Source organism: Dama dama, chromosome X (assembly GCF_033118175.1).
Source record: "Dama dama isolate Ldn47 chromosome X, ASM3311817v1, whole genome shotgun sequence".
NCBI lineage: Eukaryota > Metazoa > Chordata > Mammalia > Artiodactyla > Cervidae > Dama > Dama dama.
This window is the reverse complement of record NC_083714.1, coordinates 100,936,070-100,961,538: the sequence shown is the minus strand read 5'-3', so window position 1 is coordinate 100,961,538 and position 25,469 is coordinate 100,936,070. Positions and strand designations below refer to the sequence as shown.

At 48.3% G+C, this 25,469-nt stretch overlaps 1 protein-coding gene across 5 annotated transcripts in view; it reads left to right on the top strand.

Moving 5' to 3' along the window:
• Positions 1 to 25,469, top strand: part of IQSEC2 (IQ motif and Sec7 domain ArfGEF 2) — a 76,750-nt gene that overhangs the window by 31,318 nt on the left and 19,963 nt on the right. The window contains exons 1-2 of one of the 5 annotated variants that reach the window (XM_061138001.1): positions 2,852 to 2,948; positions 4,693 to 4,788. The exons of 2 other annotated variants lie outside the window; for them this stretch is intronic. In XM_061138001.1, coding sequence (XP_060993984.1) covers positions 2,923 to 2,948; positions 4,693 to 4,788 — 122 coding nt within the window. In that variant the 5' untranslated portion in view covers positions 2,852 to 2,922. Of the gene's footprint in view, positions 1 to 2,849; positions 2,949 to 4,692; positions 4,789 to 25,469 lie in introns of those variants that run through there. 2 more of the 5 variants (XM_061138002.1, XM_061138004.1) reach the window with 2 other exon arrangements.

Genomic DNA, 25,469 nt, shown 5'->3' with positions numbered 1-25,469 from the left:
GGGCCTGGCCAGTGCCAGCAGCAGGCCAGGATTCCAGTGGCCACAGTGCCCTCTAGTGTCCAACAGCCTGTCTTGCAGTTTCCACCTCAGTGTGGTTTGTCTGTCTCCCAATACCAGCTGACATTTATGACTAGGTGCCCTGTGCCGGATGCTGGGAACACTGGGATGAATAAGACACGGCCCCTGTCCCCACCAAGCTCCTGGCCAGAAGGGGAAACAGCATGTGAACAGACAGCGCTGGAGAAACGCAGGGTGGGAAGGCCGCAGGGGAGTCAGGTTCCCAGAGGGCACCACTTCTGAGCAGACTCCATCTCTCCCGAGGTGGATAGATGGCAGTGGGGGCAGGGTGGTGGGGAAGAGTCTTCTGAGCAGAGGCAAAGGTGAGGGCAGAGAGCAGAGTGTGGCAGACAATTGCAGGCACTTTTGTCTGGGTGGAGCACAGGTTGAGGATTTGAGGGGAGGCTGAGACCACCTGGAGGTGGAGGGGGGGCAGCTCACAGAAGGTCCTGGGATGCCTGGCAGGCAGTTAGTGAATGGAATCATATAAGGAGCTTCCCTGCCCTTTTGGGATCACAGACTCATCTGAGGATCTGATAAAAGCAATGTTCTCCCAAGAAATGCACTCATACTCATGTTTTTCATACAACTTAAGGGACTTCAGAGACACTCTGCACTCCAGGCCTATCCACGAACCACAGGCTTCGAAATTCCTCTTAGTATAAATACTGAAACCTTATCATGGCCTCTGGACTCTGCGTGATTTGTCCCCCGCCTATATCCCTAATCTCCCCTTTGCTTTTTTCCAGTCAACCATCTTGGCCTCCTTGAAGTTCCTGGAAATACCACCTCAGGTCCTTTGCCCAGGTTGTTCCTCTTCCTGGAACACTCTCCCCCTAATACCTCCAATTTTGCCCAGTTTAATTCCACTAGTGGTTGAATAATGTCTGTCTCTTCTCATTTGGATATGAGCTCCATGAGATCAGGACATTGACTGCCCTTAGTCACTACCATATCCGTTCCCCTGCCAGTGCCCTGTGATTGGGTTAGGCTCCTCACCCTTAATTCCTTCCCTTCAATCCCTAGAGGATTATCACATGAGATGCACCAACAGGCTCTGATATGTCTGAATTCTAAGAGTGGCCCAAATGAAAAGGTATCTTCCTAGAAATCTTCCCCTGCCTGAAACAAACAGGTTTCCCAAGAGTCTCCTCTACCTCCCTGGCAGAAGGACCATGCTCTCTCAGGCTCCAACTGAGACTTTTCAGCATGTGCCTGTCTGTCTCACTGAAACTTCACAAAAACCTGTGAGAATGGAGTTGCCACTCACCTTTTACAGATGAACAAACCAAGCCTCAGAGGGGTTACCCAGTGGAAAAGTAGTAGAGCCGGGATTTGTACCTAGCTCTGCCAGGCACCAAAGTGTAAGCTCTTTGCCTCACCAGAGAGGGGAAGGGGCTTGCCCAAGGTCACACAGCATTGGCCTTAGGGCCAGAACTAGAATTTATGTTTCTTGACTTCTGCCAGGCCAAGATGAATGTTTGGGCCACAGGTGCCACTTTTAAGACAGTAACTGCAAATGGGCACACGGTGTGGCTGCCACGGGGGCCAAGAGAGTTGCTGAGTGAGAGAGAGAGAAAAAAAAAGCAGGGGCTGAGACCAGAGCCTAAGGACCATGGGGCTTTAGGGGGTGGGCTGAGGAAGAAGAGGCCACGAAGGGCCCATGGATGCCAACTTTGTGGTGGTCCAGAGGGCCAATCTCTCTCAGCAGCTTTGGCTTTCTTGAGAGGAACCAGCTGCCCCAGCAGGAAGGCAGGAAGACTGGCCTGTGGCCTGTCAGCTCCTATTCCTTCTAGATCACTGGCCCCCTGGCCCCTCCCAGGGCCGCCTTCTGCTCAGAACAGCCAGGGGCCTGGGCTCTGGGGCTATGAAAGGACAGGAGCCCCCTGAGTTGGATCTGGGATCCTCTTCAGGAACCTCACACCCTTCAAATCCTCCAAATTCTCTCCTTTCTCCAGCCCCCACATAAGGAGGAGAGAGAGGTTTACTGTGGTAGGTCAGTGGGGAGTCAGGCTACCTGGATTCTAGTCTGACAGGCAGTATGAACTTTAGTAAGACTCTTCCCTTCTCCAGGCCTCAATTTCCCCCTCTGTAAAGTCAGGAGGGGCAATTTCTTTAGAACAGCCTCTAGATTGTGAATGGTATTTCTTCTGATTTTTGCTTTTCTGTCCAGGGAGCATTTCTCTTAGCCAATCCAGAAAACAATGCAGAAGCAAGTGAGAGCTTATTGCAATGGTCAAGAATATTGGCTCAGGCCTCATCTTGATTTCCCAAAATGGGTGATTTGAATTTTACTTTATCTGGAACATCCTAGCATAACCACCACACAGAGTCTCTTTAAGTCTGTGGAAGATGAGAATGTTTGTGAAAAGCTTCTATGGAAAGGTTTCCGTATTCACAGGGCAACCGCATGGCCAAGGGGATGGAGTCCTGATTTGGGAATGGCGAAAACAGGTCCTGACCTTGGGGTTCCGCTACTTACTAGCTCTGTTACCTGTGCTGAGTTACTTAAATGTTTCTGCATCTCATTTTTCTCTTCAGGAAAATAGAGCTAATGAAGTATACTTGACAGGGTGCTTGGGGAGATTCCAACAGAGGTGCATGTAGTGAGACCAGCCTGAGGTTTGGCCCAGGGGAGTCTCTTCAAGCTTTCAAAGCTGCTTCCTCTTACTAGGAGTTCCCAGCCCTCCTGGGGGAGCAGGGGAAGGAGCAAAGTTTCCAGTTGCAGTCTGGCCCCGAGCCCAGCCGGCCTGGCCCCGCCTCCTTGGTTCCTCCTTCTAGGGAAGGGCTGGGGAGGAGGGGGTGGTGACACAGTGGAGGCACCGCCCTGGCCAGGGGGCCTGCCCTCGGGACAGGTCCAGACCCATGGAGCCCCCCGGGAGGAGTAGCAGGTAGGAACCTGGCCCCCAGCCTCAGCCCTGCAGCCTGACCCCCTTCCTGCCCAGGCCTGGACCTGGTCCCTGGGCTGCTGATTCAGCAGCCTCCTGGCTTCCTGGTTCCTGGCTCCCCTCTTGGACTCTTGGAGGCCTTTGGCTTGGGGGAGGGAGGCAGCTCGAGTGGGTGAGCGCAGGGGCATTTGGGTGCCCAGCTCTGTGAGGACCCTGGAGCCCTGAGCAGCACAGTCTGTGACCCAGGAGGAGTGTGATTGGTGGCTGCCCAGGCGCCTAGCCTGGCGCTGTGGAGCTGTCTGTAGCAGCTGAGACTGATACCAACATTCCAGCAGCCTGTGGGTCTCTGAGTCTCAGATTTAATGAGTCAAGGACTTGGGCCGGTAACTGGCACCTAAATGGTCCTTGAGAAACAGTCATTCTGCTGATGATTATTCCAGAGACTCTGAAAGAAGAGTATTGGATTCCAGGATTCTCTGTAAGGTTCTAAGATTTAGGCATCCTCTAATTTGCAGCAAGCGAGATAGTGGGCAGCTGGCCTGGCCTGCAGCTGTATCTCCTGGCCTTTACTTGGGCTTCTTGAATGGCCAGGCCCTGACCAAAACCAGCCTTCAGGGGCTCGTGGGGGACAGGAGCTGGCTGACTGGGGACTCACTCCCAGCATCTGCCCTGCACTGGGGAGGCCAGGGACCGGGCCCTTGGCCTCACTACCCTGCTGTCTCTCCTCCTCCTTCCCATTCTCTGGACTTTTCATCTTGGGAAGCAGGAGGCAGAGGGGCCTTTGGACCCCGCTCTAGGGGTGGGGGACAGCACTGGGGGGCGGGGCTTGGGCCCTGCCCCAGGCTGGGGGTGCAGCACTGGCCTTGGAAGCAAAGAACCACCCTGTCCCCTGGCTCGCTGGGCCCCATCCTCCCACTCAGTCCTATCCTGTCACCAGGACCACTGAGACCTTGTCAGCTCTCCTCCGCCCTTACCTCTCCTGTCCTTTGCTCTGGCACTCTGCCTCTCCCCCGTCTTCTTTCTGTGTCTTTTGTCTCGCCCTTTCACTGTCTTCCTCCTCTGTCTCTCTCCTTTTCTGTCTCACCCTTTTCTTGTCTCTTTCAGTTTCTCTCTGTCTCTTACCCTCTCCTCCTCCAGTGTCTCCCACACCCTCCCCCACCCTGCCCCAGCCTGGGTTCTTCACCCTCTTTGGACCCAGAGCCTCTTTTCTCCCCATCCTTCCCTCCCTTCTTGTGAGGGGTCTTCTATAAGGGGGAACAACCCCCTCCCCACACACCTTTTCCCTTTCTCTTTCATCCACCCGTCCCCCTCCCCTCTTCCATCCCCGTGTGGCATCTGGTGTGAGGAGGGCCCCCTCCCCCTTCCCTACTGTGGTGTCCCAGTGTCTCCGTGGCCGAGGTCCCCACGGAGTCACCTGGAACACAGGAGGCCCAGCCCAGCTCTTTCGTCTCTGCTGCCCCCTGTTGTCGTTGTGTTCTGTTTGTGGTTCGAGTGCCGTCCTCTCTTTCTTGACTTTGTGGTTTTTTCTTTTTTTCTTCCTTCCTTCCTTCCTTCCCTCCCTCCCTCCCTGCCTCCCACCCCTCCTCTTCCAACCCCTATCCTCCACCACCCATTCCTCCCAGTCTTCCCCTTTCCCGTACCCCACTCACTTTCACCTCCTTGTCCCCATTCCCCACCCTGCCTCTCCCCTCCTTCCCTGTCTCTCTCTCTGTATCTCTTTCTCTCTCTGTCTCTCACTGTCTCTCAGGTCCACAGCGTCTCATACTCTACACCAGTATTGCTGTCCTACTCAGGTCCTTGACTCCATGAAGCTTCCCCCCTCAGGCAGGCTGGCAGAGAGCAGGTAAGAGCTAGACCCATCCTTCCCCCAATCCCTCACCCCTCCAGACAAATATGAATATCATTGCCAGCCCCTCTCCCATCTTCCTCTAGCCCCTGGAGTGATTGTGGAATGGGTGTCTGAGCGGGTGAGGAGAGTGACTGGGGGACCAGGCCAGGAGACCGAAGAGGACATTCACAGCCTGTTTGTAGCTTGTCCTTCCTTAAAAATCCTTCTCTAGATACTTTCCCCCCAAAGTGGGAGTGGTTGGTCCTAGAATATGTAATATTTGAGCTGTTTTGTAGGATGAGTAAGAGTCTGCCAGTTGGATAGGATTGGTTAGGGTGTTTAGGCAGAGAAAACCATCTGCCTACACTTTTGTGGAAGGAGATTATTTCCAAGATAATTTGAAATAAATACATTTTACATTTTCTGATTATAATGTATAAAATGAAATCTTAATAGCAATGACAAAAAAGGCTAGGTCCATTTGAAAGTTTAAAAATACTTGTGTTAAAGAGGAAACAAGAATGGAACTTATGGACTATTTAGAGTAAATGTCAATTGAGAATATTAAAGAACAAAACCTATGGGATATGACCAAGGGGTTCCCAGAAGAAAGTTTGTAGTCTTAAATGCTTTTATTAGAGAACAAGACAGCTTAAATGAACTAGCTATTCCAATCAAGACACTATAAAAAGGGAAACCAAAAGAAGGTAGAATTAAGTAATTACTATAGATAAAACCAGAAATTGGGCTTCTCTCATGGTCCAGTGGTTAAGAATCAACCTTGTAATGCAAGGGACACTGGTTCAATCTCTGGTCCAGGAAGATCCCACATGCCGTGGGGCATCTAAGCCTGTGTGTAGCAATTACTGAAGCCTGAATGCCCTAGAGTCTGTGCTCTGCAAAAAGAGAAGCCATAGCAATGAGAAGCCCATATACCACAACTAGAGAGTAGCCTTCACTCGCCGCAACTAGAGAAAGCCTTTGCACAGCGACGGTGACCCAGTGCAGCCAAAATAAGCAAATATATATTTTTAAGAAGACAGAAATTAATGAAATAGAAAACAAAAGGTTTGATAAACTAAGAGATGTTTTTTGAAAAGACCAAGAAACTAGACAGACCATGCTCTGGCAGATATAATTGAGAAAAAGGCAAGAAAACATGAAGTATGATGAAGGGGATTTAACCACAGATTCAGAAAATATTAAAAAGTCTTTATGAGAAAGTGCTTTGTATAATTTTATACCAAAAAATGTGAAAATCTAGATGAAACAAGTGGTTTTCTAGGAAAATATAAATTACCAAAATCACTTAAGGAGTGGCAGAAAACCTGAATAGAATAGAACTATGTAGAAGAAATTTAAAAGATGGTCAAAGTTTTCTCCTCAGACATGGTAGTTCAGGTATGATGTAGGTTCTATCCAATCTTGATGATGCTAATAGGAAAAGATGGACAGCTTCCTATTTCATTCTACAAGGCTAGAATCACTGGACATGTTTTAAAAAAAAAAGAAAACTATATAGCCTAACCTCACATATTAATAGAGAAACACATATTTTAAATTACAGATTCTCCAACTGAACCCATCAGTGTATTAAAAGAAGGCTGTATCATGACAGGTGAAGGTCTGTCCCAGGAGTGCAGGGGTTGTTCAACATCAGAAAAGCTATTATTATAATTGACTATACTAAATAGTTATACAATCTTTTCTTTTTACTCTGTCTACATAAATGCTGAAAAAATAATCTGACAAAATTACCCATCCATTCTTGATTCAAAAACCCTTAGTGCCTTAGTTATCTCTTGCTGCATTAGGACAATTTGTTAAACAACAATAGATAACTAGTACAGTAAGCTAGGAATGAGTGAAAACCTCCTTCACTTGGTAAGAATTTTTATCAGAGACCAAAATCAATCATCAAATGTAACAATGAAGTGCTAGATAAATTTCCATTCAATTCAAGAACAAAATAAGGATGACTCCTATCATTGTCACTAACCAATATTTTTCTGGAAGTTTTAATCATTGGGATTAAAAAAAAAGAAGTGGTATAAATATCAGAAAGAGAATTAGCATTACTGGAAGATGATATGACTGTCTACTTAGATAATCAAAGAGAATAAAAGGAAAAATTATTAGAACTAATAAGAAAATTCAGTAGATGGGTAGATACAAGATAAATATACGCCCAAACCATTAGCTTCTCTGAATACCATCAATAACTAATTAGAAGACATAATAGAAAAAGATTCCATTCACAATAGCAAAGAAAAGATAAAATTCCCACAAATTTATAAGAAATTTAAAATACTTCTTTGTAGAAAACTATAAAATTTCATCAAAGGCTGTAAGGCTTGAATAAATTGAGAGTCATATCCTATTCTTGGATGGGAAGAATTCAATATGGTTTAAAATGACATTCCCCCTCCCCCCAATTTGATCAAAAGGTTCAATGTATTTCTCATTAAAATTTTAGTGGTATTTTCTTTGGGGATTGGGCAATTGGATTTTAAAATTCATTTGGAAGAGTAAATGCCCATGAATTACTAAGAAAATTTTGAAAAAGAAGAACAATGAGGGGGGACTTGCCCTATTAAGATTAAAAACTTACCATAAATATACAGAAATTAAAAATATATCATAAATAGAGGAATACGTAAATTGAACAAAACAGAGAATTTAGAAACAAACTCATGAATTCAATTTATGACAAAGAATACATTTCAAATCAGTGGGAAGTCAGTAAGTGTGATAGGATTTGGAAAAAATCCTACCATTTGGAAAAAATTTAAGGAACTTCCCTGGTGGTCCAGTAGTTAAGACCCCACACTTCCAGTGCAGGGGGCATGGGTTCAATCCCTGGTCTGGAAACTAAAATCCTGTATGCCGCACAGCATGGACAAAAAAAATAGAAGAAAAAAAATTTAAGTTAAATCCCTACCTTGCACAAAAACAAATGCAAAAACTAAAGCTGTAAAAGTATCAGAGCAAAATCCAGAATATTTTTATAACAGAGTGGAGAAGTCTTCCTGAGCAGGACTTAAAAACTCAGGAGCCATAAAGTTAAGAGCAATTTCAGCTACAATTAAAGTTAAGAACTTCTGTGTGGAAAAGATACTATACACAAAGTTAAAACAGAAATAACAGGCTTGAGGATAGTATTTGCTACATAGATATTAGGCAAGGGTTAATAACACTGTATCTATATCATCTCCTGGAAATCAATAAGAAAAGGTGCACAACTCATTTAAAGTGGAGAAACAATGTGATTTGACAATTCAGAGCAGTAGACAGCTAATGAATGAGAAAGGATGTTGAAGCTTACAAGTAACTAAAGAAATGTAACTAAAACAACAACAAAGTATAACTTTCAAGTACCAAAATTTAGAAGATTAAAAGTGTTGAAAAGAAACAGAATTGTGTATTCTTTGACTAGAGTACAAATTGGTTCCATTTTCTTGTGGGACCAATTTGTTACATGCCCCCAGAAACAAATTTACATATACTTCCAAGCTGAGAACTATGTATGTTTCAGAGCTAGATTTCTCTAGAGTTTCACTATTAGATAGACCCCAAGGTGGCCAGCTAGAGGCCTTTTCTAAATACCCCAACCCCAACTGCAAACAAAAGCCACACTGTGCAGCTCTTTATCACATGCCCTTTTGTAGGATAGCATTCTCAGCCAACTCTTAATGAAAAGGTTGCATGATGTATGCTTCTTAGATGAAGACAGGATTATGTGAGTAGGAATAATCTTTATTTTTAGCTGGTCTATAAAATGTTAAAGCTACGGAAATAACTTTTATCTACATTTTAAACAAAATGTGCATTTTTTGCCCAGCAATTCCTTTTAGAAATCCTTCAAAACTACTTTCAGATATATGCAAAGATGTTCATTGCAGCATTGTTTATAATAGCAAACAATTAAAATAACCTACCTGTCCATCAGTAGGATTTCTTTCATGATCCACCCATACTCTGTAGTAGATCAAAAGAAAATGATATATCTCTATATACTCACCTGAAAAGACCTCCAAGACTGATTATTTTATGAAAAAAGCAAATTGCAGAACAGAGCTTATAGTATGATCCATTTTTGTAAGGAAAAGAAAACCCTCATAACAACAATGAAAAAATGTTATACATACCCTGTCACAATTTTAAAATTACTGGCCTTTTTTCTTGGTCCCAATTCCTTGCCTTTACTAACTTGTTTCCTTCCTCCTCCATACCTTTCCCCTGTATCCACCTGTTCAGATGTTATTTTTCCTTTTAATAACTTGCTCAAATGCCACCTCATTCATTCAGCAAGCATTTGTCCTGCATGCTCTCAGTTAGGCCTTGTACTGAACCTTGGTGAGACATGGGGATGAGTTGTGTCTGATCCTACAGTCAGGGAGCTCAAGTCTAGAAGGGAGAGAGACCCATAGACAATGATAGGTTCAGAGTGCTGCCAGAGGAGGGGTACCTCACCTCACCTGCCCCCTACAGGAGTGGATGTGTAGTAAGTCTTGAAAGAGTAATAGCTTTCCTTTATCCCCCAATCCTGCCAGAAATGGTTGCCTACGTTTTGCCTCTTCTAAGTAGGATGACCTAATGGGGGAATATAGTTGGGTCGGTACCTTTATTCAAGTCCAAATTCTGCTACTTACCAGCTTGACTCTCAGCAAGCCTCTGAGCTTTTATTTCCTCATCTGTGCAATGAGGATAATGCCTATTTACCTCTCAGGACTGGTTTTAGGATTGGAGATGGTACATGTAAAACTCCTGGATGACTATCAACTCTTGAAGAGCAGGGGCTACCCATGTCTTGTTTTCCTCATAGACAGTGTGTAGCCTTGGATTGGATTGGATTAAAAGCTGTACATGTCTAGGGATGGTTCTGGGCAAAGGATGGACCTGACTATAGTGGGGTTTTGAGATGAGGAGGCTGAATGTAGTACATGGGAAGGGACTGGGGTTGCACTATAAAAGGTGAGACCAGGGAATTCGTCCAGTGATAAGGACTTGGTGTTTTCACTGCTAGGGCTTGGGTTCAGTCCCTGGTCAAAGAAATAAGATCCTGCAAGCCATGTGGCATGTCCAAAAGAAAAAAAAAGAAGGAAAAAGAAGAGAGAGAGCCAGGTCTCTGCTCTTGGCATAAAGGTGACACAGGAGGGAAAATAAATGTAGATGGCCCTGGGGAATGGAGCCCAGGCAGGGCATTCTGACCCTAATTCATGGTCCTATTCTGCTACTGATGCCATCTCACAGTCTGGGCAGGGAAGCATGGTGGACCAATACTTGCAATGGTCTCAAATTTCTGTTCCACCTCTGGCACCCACTAACTGGGTGACTTTAAACAACCGACTTTACATCTCTGAGCATAGTTCCTTATCTGTCAAAAAGAACCACCAGCATCATAGGGTTTATTTATTGAGGGGTAGAAGAGATCATAAATAGAATTCACCTTGTTCAGTGCCTGGCACATAATGAGTGCTCAAAAAAAAAAAGGGTAGCTATTATTAATGTTCATTTCAATAGACACTTAGGGAATTCTGCTGTGGCCAGGGCCTGTGCTGGGTAATGGTTCTTGCCTTCCACAAATTCCCAGTCAGCTGGGGAGACTGAGGAGGGCTATGACAAAGGAGAGCACAGGGTGGGAGGTACTGTGGAGTGGTTTCCACAGCAGTGAGAGATCTAGCCCTACCTAGGGCTGGTGCAGGTCATCTCAGCCTAAGAGCTGAGTCTTAGAGGATGATTCAGAGGCAGCCAGGGGAAAGGGTGAAGAGTGCCAGAATATTCCAGGCAGAAGGAATAGCATATGCACAAGAACCTGGATGTTGTTGGGTAGAGCCAGAGGTTTAAGAGCCTGGGTTGCACGGGTCCCAAATGGCTTCAGGTGGCCTGGGAACCTCCTGAAATTGAATGCAAAATGTTGTGTTTATCTGGTTGTATGGATTTGCTGTTGGGGAGATGGTTCCTGGCTTTCATTAAATGCATAAAGAGTTTTGTGTTCCTCCAGGAAAAGTTAAGAACCAGTGTTGCTAGTGATGAAGTGTCATGTGAATGGATGCTAATAGAAAAATTTGGTAAAATTTGTGTTTTAGAAACATCACATTAGCAGTCAGTATGAAAAATGGATCATATGCATGGAGGCCAGCTAGAAGGCCTAAACTGGGGTGTTGGCATTGAAGAAATGACTTGGAGCAGTGCTACTGTGTTGCTTTACTCCAATGGACACTGTTCGCAAAGAAGCATTTTAATTTCACCTTATGGAATCTAAATCCTTTGAGAGTTATTAATGAGATAGACCCAACAGCAGGTGAGAGAAAGGGAGAAGGCAAAGATAAGTCAGTGTTAGCAGAGGGCCCCAGAGACGTGAATCCAGGGTAATAGTGCAGGAGGCAAAGGGAACCTCTATTAATGCTCGCCCAGCACCCAAAGTCCATGGTCTCAGATATAATTGAATTGCCAACTACCGTCCTGGTTCTTGGAGATCCTGAGTGACACTGGAGATACTTATTTCTCTATGCATATTGGAGAGGAATTATTTCTGGTTTGTGAGTCACGTATTTATTTTCCTGAAGAAAGTGGTGTTTGAGCCAATCATCCAATGTCTGTAAAGATTTTGAGTGATAGAGATAGGAGAAGATGCTCTGAGAGTGAATGCTGACGCCTAGAGGTGAGAAATAGTAAGGCTGTACACTGAGGCAGAGATTAGATATACCTCAGACAGCCGTTTGTGGAGTCCGGGCTCCTTTGTCATGGTAGGCAGCTGGAGAGCTACGAGCAGCTCTTGAAGAGGGAAGGTAACATGATCAAGTTAGCATTTTAGAAGGAAGGGAAACCAGGGAGGAGACTGTTCCAGTAATCCAAGAGAGGTAAGCTAAGGTAGGGCTTCCCGGGTAGCTCAACTGGTGAAGAAACTGCCTGCAGTGCAGGAGACCCTGGTTCAATTTCTAGGTTGGAAAGTTCCCCTGGACACTCCAGTATTCTTGGGCTTCCCTGGTGGCTCAGAGGGTAAAGAATCTGCCTGCAATGTGGGAGACCTGGGTTCGATCCCCGGGTTGGAAAGATCCCCTGGAGGAGGAAATGGCGACCCACTCCAATATTCTTGCCTGGACAATCCCCATGGACAGAGGAGCCTGGCGGGCTACAGTCATGGGGTCGCAAAAGGTCGGATACCACTGAGTGACTAAGTACAGCACAAGCACAACCAGCTAAGGCAGTGGCCATGGGGAGGGAGCAGAGGAAGTGGATTTGAGAGATGATTGGGAGGAAGAGAGAACTGGAGTCAGAGGCTGAACAGATAGTGGGGGTGGAGATGACCAAGATTGGAGTTCACGGTGAGCTGCCTGTGCTCAGGCCTGGCAGTGGATTCATTTATTTAAAAAATATTTATTGAGTGCTAGACAGTGTGTTGGGCATTAGAGATATAGCAGTAAACAAAACAGATGCCTGCCCTGATGGATCTTATAGTGGATGAGACGGATAATAAATAAGCAACTAAATATATATTAATAGCTTGTGTCTGGTGCCACACCTATCTGGGGAATGATGTTTCAGCGAGTGCAAAAACCCTGAGGCAGGAGTGGGCTTGTTATGTTTGAGGGATGGCAGGGAGACCATTATGATTGGAGAAAGAGTGAGTGAGGGGCAAGAGGAGTCGATGATGAGTTAGCAAGAGCCAGATCATGTGTAGTCTTTTAGAGCTATTTAGGGGGGTAGAATCAGAAGGACTTGGTGGCTGACTTGCTGAAGGGCTTCCCTGACAGCTCAGTTGGTAAAGAATCTGCTTGCAATGCAGCAGACCCTGGTTTGATTCCTGGGTCGAGAAGATTCCCTGGAGAAGGGATAGGCTTCCCACTCCAGTCTTCTTGGGCTTGCCTTGTGGCTCAGTTGGTAAAGAATCTGCCTGCAATGTGGGAGACCTGGGTTCAATCCCTGGGTTGGGAAGATCCCCTGGGGAAGGGAAAGGCTACCCACTCCAGTATTCTGGCCTAGAGAATTCCATAGATTGTATAGTCAATGAGGTCACAAAGAGTCGGACACGATTGAGTGACTTTCACTTCACTTGCTAAAGGAACAGGAAGAATCTAGGCTTGGGCCACTGGATGGTGGCGCCCCTTCACGAAGGTGGGAAATGCAGGAGGATAGGTTTGCAGTGGTAAGATGCTCAGTGAGAGGTCCCTGTGAGCTCTGAAGGCCCTAAGGACCACCTTGGTGGAGCTTCCAGCAAGCATTAGGCTTGGTGGGTCTGGGACCCAGGAGAGAGGTCCATGCTAGAGAGAGACAGATGTGGGGGTCCTCAGCCATACCTGAAATTATGGAATGGAATGAGATCCCTGGACAGTGAGTGTGGAGTGAAAGAGAAGAGGACCAGAGCAGAACTGGAGAAGAGGTACCAACATATAAGGAATGGGGAGAGGAAGAGGAGCTGGGGGTGGTCCTGAGAAGTAGGAGGAAAACCAGCAGGGAGTGGGCTCATGGAAGCAGAGGAAGGGAAGAGCCGTCTGCACACAGGAGGGGCTTGTTAAGAGTGGCAAATGTTATAGCTGGGAGAAGTAAGATGAGGGTGGGAGAAAGTCTATTGGCTTTAACCAGTGGGAGGTCCTGGGCGACCTTACTAAGAAGAGTTTCTGTGGCTCGGTGGGCACATGAGGCAGATTGCAGTGGGTTGAAGAACCCGTGGGAGGTACTGAAGTGGAGATGGCCAGTGTAGACGAATTTCTCAAGAAGCTTAGCTGTGAAGGGGAGAGAGGGACAGTGATTGCTTGAGGGAGATGTGGGGGCAGATAGAGGGTTTTTGTTCCCAGATGGGAGAGACTTGAGCTTCTATAAATGTTGGTAGGAAGGAGGCAACAGAGAGGGAGAGGTTGAAATACTGGAGGGAGAGGGGATGATTGTTATGGAGGAGGTAGCAGGGGTGGGCTCCAGAGCCTGGGTGGAGAGACTGGCCTTAAATAGTATAGGTGTCCTCTCTTTCCCACAGGGAAGGAAAGCAGAGATAATGGTGGTGGGGGGAATACAAGGGCATTGAGGGGATTGGTGAAAGAAATGCCTTGGAAAAGTTCAAAGCAACAACATGGAGAGCATGGATGCTGGAGCTAGGAAGAAGCAAAGAATATTTCTGGTTGGAAGTCAGGGAGGACTTCCTGCAAGAAGCAGCAATTGAGCTGGGTTGTGAAGTTCAGGTAGGATTTCAATGGGCAAAGCTCTGTGCAGGAAGAAGAAACAGAGTCAGCAAAAGCATAGAGGCATGAAAAGGCTGCTTCATGCTGACAGCTAGTTTCATGAAGGCTGGGCTGGAGTGAGCAGGATAACATTGATGCCACTGATGCTGACGGTCACAATAATAGTTACCATGTGTGCGGCACCTACCCTGTGGCAGGTGCTTTACATACTTGAATTCACTTACTCCCACCATAACCTACAGAATAGGTGTTTCCTCATTTTGCAGATAAGAAAAGTATGTCCTAGAGAGGTGAAGAAATGGACTCAAGGTTACCTAGATAGTAGATGGTGGGGCTGATACTTAAACCCTGGTCTGTCTAATTCTAAAGCCTATGCTTCTTCCACCTGACAGGAAAGGCCAGGTGAGGCCATAGGGTGGGGAGCTTTGAATGTCAGGTTGAGGAATCTGAACTTTATGCAGGAAGCAAAGGGGGAGCTGAGGTGGGTGTCTGAGCAGGAGATTCACACTCAAAGGTGGGGTATAGGAAGCCTAAAGTGGTCCAGGAGAGTAGAGAGAGAAAATCAGGAGATGACTGCAGTGTCAGGTGAAGGGTAGCAGGGGCCTGGCTCGGATAGGAGGGGAGCGAGCTGGGGGACTGGAAGATCATTTGTTACTCGTGATAGCCTTGAGAAGTGTGGAGTTTCTGTCTCCTTTTATAGATGAGGAATGGGAGACTCTGAAAGGAGGAGCTGTTTGCCCAGGACTGGAGCCCTGGCTCATGTGGTTTTGCTGACTCAGTGAGTCTGTGGAACAATGTGTCAGAGGGAGCTCTGAGTATGAGGAGTGTGTGTGTGTGTGTGTGTGTGTGTGTGTGTGTGTGTGTGTACGCCCCTGCGGGCACCCATGCACCCTTGTCTGTCACATGGACAGCAGTGCCTTCCCTTTGCCTATCCTCTTTCCTTCCCATGTCTTCCTGATCCTCCAGTACCCTGGATTCCATATTTCCTTCATCCCCCAAGCCAAGGGATCTGGGAGTGGGGTAAGACTGTTTCATTCACTATCCTTAGGAGATCTGTCAGCCTTTTCACTCCCAAGACACCTGGTCCTGCCCCAGCTCCCCTGCCTGTCCATCCACCCCATGAAACTGTAGTCCAACTCCAGTGACTGGTCCCTGGTACTGTTCTGCAAGACCCGAGAAACGTGTGCTTGTTCCTGCAATGATTCCTCCTACCACTGTGGTGCTTCTGTGTGAGTGCAAAGGGCTACCTTGTTAATTAGGTTCAGTTCCTGAACAGTTCATCACCATCTCCATGTTCCTATTGCTCTTGTTTGCCAGGCACTTGACATGTATTCCAGTCCTTGCAACAATCCTGTAAGGTTGGCACCATAAGTCCCATTTTTACAGATGAGGAAACCAAGGCTCCAAGAGGGGCATTAACATGCCTGGGGCCACAGCCTAGAAGCACTTGTAGAGCTGGTCTCAGAACCCAGGTCTGTTTGCTTCCAAAGCTGTGGACTTCACACACTCCATTTCTAAGCATCTCCCACATTCCAAACCCTGAAGTCTTCAGGAGATACAAATCTTTGTCCTTCAAGGGCAGGATGGATTTCTGGAGATAGTACCAAGTCCACCCAAAGGACCTGCTGGGCAGAGTCTGAGACTTGGAGCTCCAAGAACTTCCAGGTTTAAATCCTGACTCTACCACTAATCCAGCTGTGTGACTTTGGGCAGTTATCTAATCTCTCTCAACTTCAATTCCTTCATCTTTAAAGTGTTGCAGAGTTGTTGCAGGGGTTAAATTAGATGATGCATGCAAAGTGCCAGCACAGAGCTGGTTGCTACTATTTATATTAAAATGAAGGTTGGGCACCAGTCTGATCAGAAAGGGAGTTTACTTACTCTGGGTGTAACCTTAAGTTGGAGCCCAGCCTGAGTGTGGGGAGGGCCAGTCCCAGAGGGGGACTAGCAACAGGCTCCTCGGAGACTGAGATGGGTGTGGCCCTGTTGGTCACACTGGCCTTCCCATTTCCAACCCCCATCCTAGCCCCACCTCCCTGGTTCCAGTCCTTCTTGTATCTCCCCTGCTCTGCAAACTAATGCCTCTGCCTCTCTCTGTCACCCGCCGCCTGTGGCCTCTACCCTGCCCTTCCTGGCCCCAGGGAAGAGGAGGAGGAGGAGGAGACTGAGGAAGAGGAAGAGGAAGACGCTCATCAGTTCTGCTGTCCGGCCTCCGAGTGCAGTAGTCCCTCCTCTCGGTAACTGAGAGGACAAGGGTCATTTTCTATGCAGAAGCAAAAGCCTTAACCAGCCCCCACCCCCGCGATCCCCCATGGGACCCCGTCCCTGCTTCAGGAACCAGATGGGCAAGCATCCTGCCCCATCTTTGCCCACTCCCTTCTTGGAATTCCCACCCCTGCTGCTGTCTCCCCTGGACTCCAGCCCCCGAATTATAAAGGCTGGAGCCCTTGGTCTGACTAAAATGTGGGAGCAGCAGAGCTTGGAGCTTGAAACCTGGACCCTCCCGTACCCGCACCCCACTTCCCAGGCACCCTGGAGCCTGCCACTCCTGGAGAGGTCTCCAAATGACATCCCAAGGACCTACCTCTGTCCTCTGTGAGCACAAACAGAGATGCAGGGTGCCTAGGGCTTAGAGGACCAGAAGGGGTTGGGACCCAGCCTGCTCGTTCCCTCGCTGTGGCCATTGCTGCCATCTCTTCTGCTTGACGGTCTCATCCTGTGCCCCCTGCCGCTCCCATAGTGCTCTGTAAATATGATCAGGAGGAAAAGGCCTTTCAGAGTGCGTGTCGCTGTGTACAAAAGAATTTCCATCAATAAAAGCTGATCTCTTCTCTCTGTCTGATGTATATTCCACCCTACCCCACTTCCCTCTCCCCATCTCCACTAGGGCCTTACCCTGTTTCCTATCCAGGGCTGGGAACAGGGGCTCGAAAGAGAGTAGGGTTTGATTCCTGGTATTGTCAACATCCAGAAGGCACTCAATAAATGAATGAATGGTGTGGCGCTCTTGCCATGGGCAAGCCTAGAGCCTTCTTCAGCCTGAGGTGGCATGAGCTGGTCAACTTGGCACACGTGACTTGGCCTCTCTGCTACCCAGTTTCCCCATGTGTAAAAGGAGGAGGGGGAGTTGGACCAGAGGATCTCTAAGGGCTCCTCCAACTCTGACATTCTATGAATCTGAGATGGTACAATTTTAGGAAACTATGATTACATGAATTTAAGAGAGGATAATTCAGTGACACATTCCATCCAATTCTGTGGTTTCTATTTCTATGATGCTGTGATTTGGGGATTCTACAATACGGTGGTTTTAAGATTTCATGATTCTACCATTTAAAAAATTCTGATGGTATGCTTTTAACATTCTGTGATGTTACGAGTCCTTGATTTTGTACTTTCAAGGTTCCGATTCTACAGCTTTAGGGATCTCGGAGTCTGAGGGAAAGCCACTGCCTCCAGATGCAATGACCCTAAATATTTCCTGCACCTGCCAGAGGCTGGTTCTAAGAATCCCCAGAGGCTGTTGGCAGGAAGGCAGAAGGTGCCGTCTGTGAGCTGTAGGACCTGCACCTTGCGTGATGAGTCTGTGTTAGGAGCAAAGCCAGGAGACTCCCAAGTGGGCCTGTTGCCCCTGCTTTCCCTTTCTGAGCCTTGCTTTTTTTTTTTTTTTTTGCATTAGACAAATCTGAGTTTACCTTATGGTTCTGCCACTTACTCTCTGTATAACCTTGGGCAAATATTTTCTTCTCCTTGAGCTTCATTTTCTTCCTGAGTATAGTGAGAATAGATCTACCTCTGTGGGTTGTCATGAAGATTAGCAAGAAGAAACACAAGGAGCTCAGCATAGGGTCTAATGCATGGTTGGCAACTGCACAGTGATTGGTGGCTCCTATTTTGATTAAGGCCCAGGTGAGAGTCTCTCCTCTCCTTTCTTTCCCTCCTCCCTTCAACATACCCTTCACATGCTCCAGTAGTTTTCCAGAGGCTCGCCTCACTCTTCACTCATTGCTTAACTGACTTAGGCACTCAACTCAGCTCCTCACTCACTCATTCAAATTCTCATTTATTTCTCCCCTCCCTCTGTCCCTTCCTGTCTCCTTTATTTACTCTTCCAGAAGACATTGCTCAAATACCTACTGTGTGCAAGGCTTCAAGCTAAATACCATGAGAGACCAAAAGTAAGACAGTGACTGTGTTCTCCATAAGTTCTCCATCTCTCAGGGGAGATGCAAATTCCTTTGGGAAAGTAGGCAGGGTACTTTCCTGAAGGGCGGAAGTGAATGAGCAGATATGGCTTCAGTAATGAGCAAAATATGTTCCTGGCCCAAAGAAGAGGGAGATGTCAGGATCATTTATTTGGGGGTGGTGGTGTCCAAGGATTGCTGGCGGAAGAGGGGCAAGAATGGGAAGGGTTTGAATAGATGGTTTGAGAGGTGAGGAGGCATTAGAGAGTCAGGTACAGCATGGACCAAAACCTGGTGGAGAGCTCCAGGGTTGTATTGGGGAATGGTATGTAGATTGCTGTGTTCGAGCTGGGTGTGTGAGTCTAGGTGACCTTTGGCTGTGGAGGGAGAGACCATTTTACCCTTCATTTGATTGGAGATGAAAGTTGAGGGGCACAGGGGCTCAACTGAAGATCAGATGGGTATCATGGGAGATATGGGGGTGTAGACTCCTGTGTAGGCAACTGAAGTCAGTGAGGGCCTATGGTATGGGAATGGGGAAGGTTTCTATCAGTTGTGAGGGAAACGTGTGTGCCTGTGCACATGTATGCATGAGGCCAGCAGGTGAAAGAAGAATGAGAGGTTGTACACTGTTGTGTATCTGAGGAAATGTGATTGTATGAGGCTGGGTGTGAGGGATTCTGGGTGTGTGAGGTCGATTGTGTGAGATGGCAAATTTCTGTGCCTGGCAGTCTCTCTGTGTGTCCCAGGTGGAGATAATCATAAGAATATGTGTCAGTGGCTTTTGAGCATGTGGAGCTGTGGCTTTTAGGGTGGCAGTTGTCAAGCTAGATGGTCACACACACATGACTGCCAGCTCTGGTCTTAGGGGACCAAGGTAGCTGCTGGCCTGAGCATAGGGAGGGTCCACAGCAGTAAATCAGACCAGGCCACCGCCCATGGGAAACAGGAGCAGTGTAGGCAATGAACACTTCAACAGAGAATCTCAGGTTAGCCAGTGACAAGGACGGCCTATGACATGAGTATGCACAAAACATAAAGGGATGGTATCTGATGGGGAATGGGAGTGAGTCAGAACCAACTTCCTAGGAGGTCTGGCCTGCTCGGGGCGCCACAAAATGAGATGAGCTCAGCCAGATCAGTGAAGGTTGCAGGTGGAGGAGAGAGGGAGGACACCATGGACAGAAGCTAAAAGATTGGGCACAGGCGTGGCACTATGGATCAGCTTGCCATAGCCTGGGAAGTGCAAGAGGCCTGCTGTCGCCAACATCTAGGAGCTTCAAGGGGCTGGGTGTGGGGTGGGGACTAGACGGATTCAGCTAAAAAGCTGCAAGTGGGACACTGGCCTTGAAGATAGGAAATTGGGGTTCTCATCCTGTGTGACCCTGAGCAAGCAAGTCACTTTGACTTTGTGAGCCTTAATTTGGATCTCTGGAATTAGATGGTTCAAAAAGTCCATGCTGGTTCTGAGCATCTTCTACCCTTGGCCAGGCAAACCAGTGAGTCATTGCTCTCAAAGGCAGGCACTTCTTCTATTTAACCTCAGTCTTTTCTGCTTTCTCCTGGGTCACTTTCTCACTCAAACACTCCACAAATATTTACTCAGCGTCTGGCCCTCTGTGTGCCACTGTGTGAAGGCACACAGTGAGAGGAGCTGGAGAATGGCTCCAGAAGGACTGCTCGGTGCTGGGTTGGTGGGTACAGGCATGAGCGATGATTTGATTCCTGGATCCTGCACTGCTGAACATTCAGACTTTGGGCAAATGACTTCATCTTTCTGCATCTCAGTTTCTTCATCTGTATTATCCCCTTCAAGGGAAACAACCCAGATCTTGCAGAGTTGCTGGGCCTAGCTAAAAGTAGGTCCTTAGTAAATGACAGCTATTATTTTTAGGGCTGCAAAGGAAGCAGAGCTGAGATTCAAACCTGATCTCTGTGCTCCCAAGCCTACGTTGCCCGCTGGGTACTCAACAAGCCCTTGCAATGGCTTCCCCCTTCCCTGCGAGTCACTGTACCAAGCCGGGCTGGCCTCAGGTTTGGAGTCTCCATGGCGCTGGGATTGGGCAGCAGAAACAGCTTGCTGAAAAGCTGTCAGGGGAGAGGGAGGTGACAGCAGTCCCTCCGCCCCTCTGCCCCCAGGCCCTGCTGGGTCTGGTCTCCTTGCCCAGTCTTCCTCCAGAGCCCAACGCTTTCTAGGTGTGCTGACCTCCTTGTCATGTTTTCTTGTCTCTAACTTCCGGTCCCCCGCTTCAGCCCAAGTTGTCGTGGGGATAGTCCTCAGCATCCCTAGCTTCCTCTTACCCTCATCTTATGGTATCCATAGCAACAGCCCCCATTCATTTCCATGGCAACTGCATCCTGATTCCATCCCCTGCTGGCTGCCTGGCTCTGGGCAGTGCCAATAAAGGGAAGGAGGGAGAGAGACCTCCCATTAGGGGCAGCAGCCGGAGTGGGTCAGTGCCCCTGCCATGGGCATGCTACCCCGAATCGCTATAGCCCATCCTGCCCCACTTCTCCCCATCATAGTGCCTTGGCTCCCAGGGTCCTTCACACCTCATCTCTACCAGCTCCTCCTAGGCAAGGCCCTATTCCATAGCTCCCCCACTCCACCCACTCCAGGAAGTCTTCAAGGCAGTAGGGGAACTAGCACAGGCTCTGGGCTTTGAATTCCTTTTCTGCCACTTGCTAGTCCTGAGACCTTTGGCTTAACTTTTCCCCTTGGAGCCTTCTCCTCACCTGCAAAATCGAATTTCTTCTTTCCCATTTGCCATGCAGTTAAAATACGTGCAGAAAATGCCTGACACAGGGAAGGTGCACTCTAAGTGAGAGTTTATTTTTATTCTGCTTAGCCCCTGGCCCCCTCCCCAGCAAGAAAAATTTCTCCTGAGCTCCCCCAGCACTTCCTTCATTCCCCAGTCCTGAGAACTTGCAGCTTAATACTGTGGTTGTTTGTGTAATGCACAGGTATATGTGTGTGTGTGTGTGTGTGTGTTTTCTTTGCTCCTGCTCCTGGCTGGGAGGAGTCTGGGGAGAGGTAGGTCTCCCAGGGCCTTTCTGAAGTCCAGGAATCCAAAAAGGGAATAGCATTTTGAACTCCATGAAGATGAGAAACTGAGGTGCATAGAGATAGAGACACACACAGCGGGTGGATGGCCATCAGGACCTGAACCTAGGTCCACCCAGCTTGTTACTGCACAACATGTTCTGTGTGTGTGTGTGTGCATGCGTGCGTGTGCGTGTGCATGTGTGTGTGTGAGTGAGAGACACAGAATATGAGTCTATATAAGAGATTTTTCCACATTATTAGCATGTTCCTTGGTGTTCTGGGGGTTCTGAGTTAAGGGATCCCATGTCCCCAGGTCCCACTCCTTCAGCAATGTGTATGATGCCTTCAATCTCTGTTCTTTTTAGGAGGCTGTGTTGACAGCCTGACCTCCCTGTCACTATTACCTTTGCAACCAAAGCAGAAGAGAGAGCTCTCGAGGGGAGAACTGCCACTGAGTTGAAAGCCAGGGGCAGTGCGGGGCCCGAAGTAGGGAGAGGCAACAAGATGTCATGAGAAGGCAGCCTGGGCTCTGGATTTGCATCCTGTGTGACCTCTAGCAAGTTTATGTGACCTCTTGCCTCAGTGTTCTCCTCTATAAAATGGGGCAACTGGTGCCTGCCTCAGTAAATTGTAAGCCTTCAAGGGGCTTCCCAGGTGGCACTAGTGGTAAAGAACCCACTTGCCAATGCAGGAGACATATGAGATGCAGGTTTGATCCCTGGGTCAGGAAGATCCCCTGGAGGAGGACATGGCAACCCACCTCAGTATTCTTGGTTGGGAAGTCCCATGGACAGAGGAGCCTGGTGGGCTACAGCCCATGGGGTTGCAAAGAGTTGGATACGACTAAGCACACACCCACACAATGAGCCAATTTATGCCCTTGCTCTAGGGATAGAGTTGACTACAGGGCCCTATGGCGGCACAGAAGAGGGGTCTGTAAGCCATCCCGTGTGAAGGGCTCAGGAAGACATTGAAGGTCACACCTTAGCTAAATGTTGAAGAGTGAGCAGGAGGTCGCCAGGTTGGGGTAAAGGGGCAGAGGGTATATGAGGCAGAGGTCTGGTCAGGAGAACCATCCATGGTTATGGTGAGGAAGGAGGAAGGTGAGGTTATGGTGAGGTGAGGAAGCTAGAGGTTATCCTGTGGATGATGATTCCTGTAAAACATAAGTTAGATCATGGTCCTTCTCTGCTTATCGCAATCATAGCAAACACCAGTCTTTATCGTGGGTTCAGTGCCCTTCACAATTTGGCTCCCATTACCTCTCTGATCTCATCTCCCCTTGCTGACTCTGCCCTAGCTACACTGGCCTCCTGGCTGTTCCTCAAACATGCCAGGTACAGTTCTACCTCAGGGCCTTTGCACTGGCTCTACCCTCTGTCTGGACTGCTCTTGCCTCAGATAACCACACAGCTCGCTCCCTCACTTCTCTGATTATATGCCATTTATTCAAAAAGCCCTTCTCTGACTACCACATCTAAAACAGCACCTTTTATCACCCTGCTGTATTTTCCTTCCTAGCACTTCTCCTTGCCTGAAATGATAGTATATATTTATAGTCTTCTTCTCCCACTAGAATGTCACCTCCCTGAGGGAACAAAACTCACACGTCTTGCTCATGATTATATTTCCAGCACCTAGCACTGTTCCTGGCATGTAGAAAGGGCTCAATTGTCATTTGTTGAATGAGTTATGAGAAGCCATGGAAGGGTTTTAGTGGGGGAGCAGCATGGTCAGATTTCTACTTTGGAAAGCTCTCTCTAGCCACAGAATGGAGAATGGATTGGGAAGAGGAGACTGGAGTTGAGGTCAGAGTTCAGGTGAGAGGATTTATTAGCCCAGCCACCAGAGCTCATTCACTGACTTCCTCCCTCCAGAAGCTTTTACTGAGCACCTACTCTGTTCCAGGCCTTGTGCTCTGTCCTAGCAGGGAGATTACCAAACTCTCTTCCTGTGCTGGGATTCTGGGAGTCAGGAACACAAATAGCTGTCACGCTTTGCCAAAGCTAACCTGCTACATAAAAAGAAGGACAGACATGTGCTGTGTGTGGGAGCCCTGAACAGGATCAGCCATCATTTCTGGCTGGAGGCGGGCTTCAGAAGGGCTTCTTAGTGGTAGCATATGACCTGACTCTTGATGGAACTAGGGTATGTGTGAGGGGTTCTCAGATTGCAGATGGCAGAAGATGATAGGGACAGCATTCCAGGTGGAAAGTACTGTATGAGCAGTTGGGAAGGTGGAAAGGACAATGGGAGTATTGGGGAGAAACAGGATTTGGGCAAGGTTGGAGGGAAGAGTGGATGGGGTAGGGGGCTGGTAGCCAACTCTGCAGTGTGGCTTAATGTTTAAGAGTATGAACTCTGGAGTCAGACTGCCTAGATTTGAATCCTGGCTCTATCATTAATAACTGTGTGACCATAGATGTTATTAACCTTTCTGGGCCTCAGTTTCTTTATGTGTAAAATGAAGATGATTAATAATACCTACCTCATAGAGTTGTTTTGAAGAGTAAGCAAGTTATTAAATGTGAAGCAGTAAGAATAGTAGCCTTGGTGGCTCAGACGGTAAAGAATTTACCTGCAATGTGGGAGACCTGGGTTCGATCCCTGGTTGGGGAAGATCTCCTGGAGGAGGAAATGGCAACCCACTCCAGTATACTTGCCTGGAGAATCCCATGGAGAGAGGAGCCTGGCAGGCTACAGTCCATAGCTTTGCAAAGAGTCAGACATGACTGAGTGACTAAGCACAAGAATAGTGTCTTACTAAACAACAGAGGATAAGATGGTTGGATGGCATCACCGACTCAATGGACATGAGTTTGAGCAAACTCTGGGAGATAGTGAAGGACAGGGAAGCCTGGGGTGCTGCAGTCCATGGGATTGCAAAAAGTTGGACATAACTGAGTGACGGAACAACAACAAAACATTAGCTACTGTGTCTTGGAGAAGCCTCAAATACCACAACAAGGACTTGGGCTATCTCTCTCTCTCTCTCTTTTTTTTCAATTGGAGGAATGCAAGTGGGAACCATGGATGGTTCGTAACAAAGGAGCCAGTTGATCAAAACTGGGAGGCATGTGCTAGGAGGGGAGAGGTTTGAGAGGCTGGTGGGTGGGATCCTGCAGTCCTGAGGGGGAGAGAGGTGCATCTTAGATGCCTGGGGGGCACTGGGCTGGGTCTGACCCCTGAAGGGGGACTTCAAAGGCCCCAGAGGCCCAGGAGGAGAGATCATTTGGGGTTCAGGACAGCCGCTCAGTCTGTTTCCACCTTACTTCTTACAGTGTTGCATATTAACAGTTGGGAGGGTCGGGGATGAGCAGTGGGCAGGAGCCCTCATTAGTCCTGAGCCAGCACCACTGTACCCCACTGCCCCCAGCCCCTAAGCCCCCAGCCCAAAGTGCTCTTCTGTCAGGCTGGCAAGCACATTGTAGCTCAAACTCCTGAAATGGCTGGGAGCCTCCCTACACCCACCCCAGCTTGCCCCCCATTCTGGTCCTGTGCCCTGCCCTCTGTCAGGTAGGGGCCAGGGAGTGGCCCCTTAACCCTTTCACTGGCCAAAAGCTCCAGTGCCTACCCAAACCAGACCACTCTCTGGGCCTCAGTCACACCTATTCCCCCCACAACCCCCTCCATACCTTTCCCTGCCTGTGCCCCCTCCCAAACCCCCTCCATTGTTCCCATCTCTGTGGCTCCTCACCGTGCCTGCCTGGGCTCAGGGCGCTGGGCTCTGTCGCCACCTGAGTTCCCTGGCAGCCTGGTTGCCATGGCACCATGGGAGCAGGTCTGGCAGAACAACAGCTCTGGGTAACCAGGGCGGGCAAGACCCAGTGCCCTGCTCCTACCACTCTTCGCCCTTGTTCCCCTCCCCCGAGCTGAGCAGAGGAGGCCATGAGGAGAAAAAGGAAGTTGCCCCGCAGGGCAGCTCTTTACCTGTGAGAATGCTGGTGGGAGGCGCCTCCCACTGTCACTGAGCCTTCGGCCTGGCAGCCAGGGGACACTGAGAACTGGCCAGGCCTGGAGCCCAGGCCTCTGGGGGCAGAGGTGGGGCTGTCGGGGGCAGGGCTGGGTGAGCAGGGGAGAGCCTGGGTGGGCGGGGTGTAGGAGTAGGCTCAGGTCTAGGGACAGAGCTGATCTGGGATGGTTCTGGGGATCGGGCTAGGAGGGGAAGAGGTCTGGGGAGGGGTGGGGATATAAGGGAACTGGTCCCTCAGGGGAGGGGGGACTTGGGGACAGAGCTGTTAGCGGCTAAGATGATTAGAAAAAGGAACTTGAGGGGTTGGAGGGGAAGGA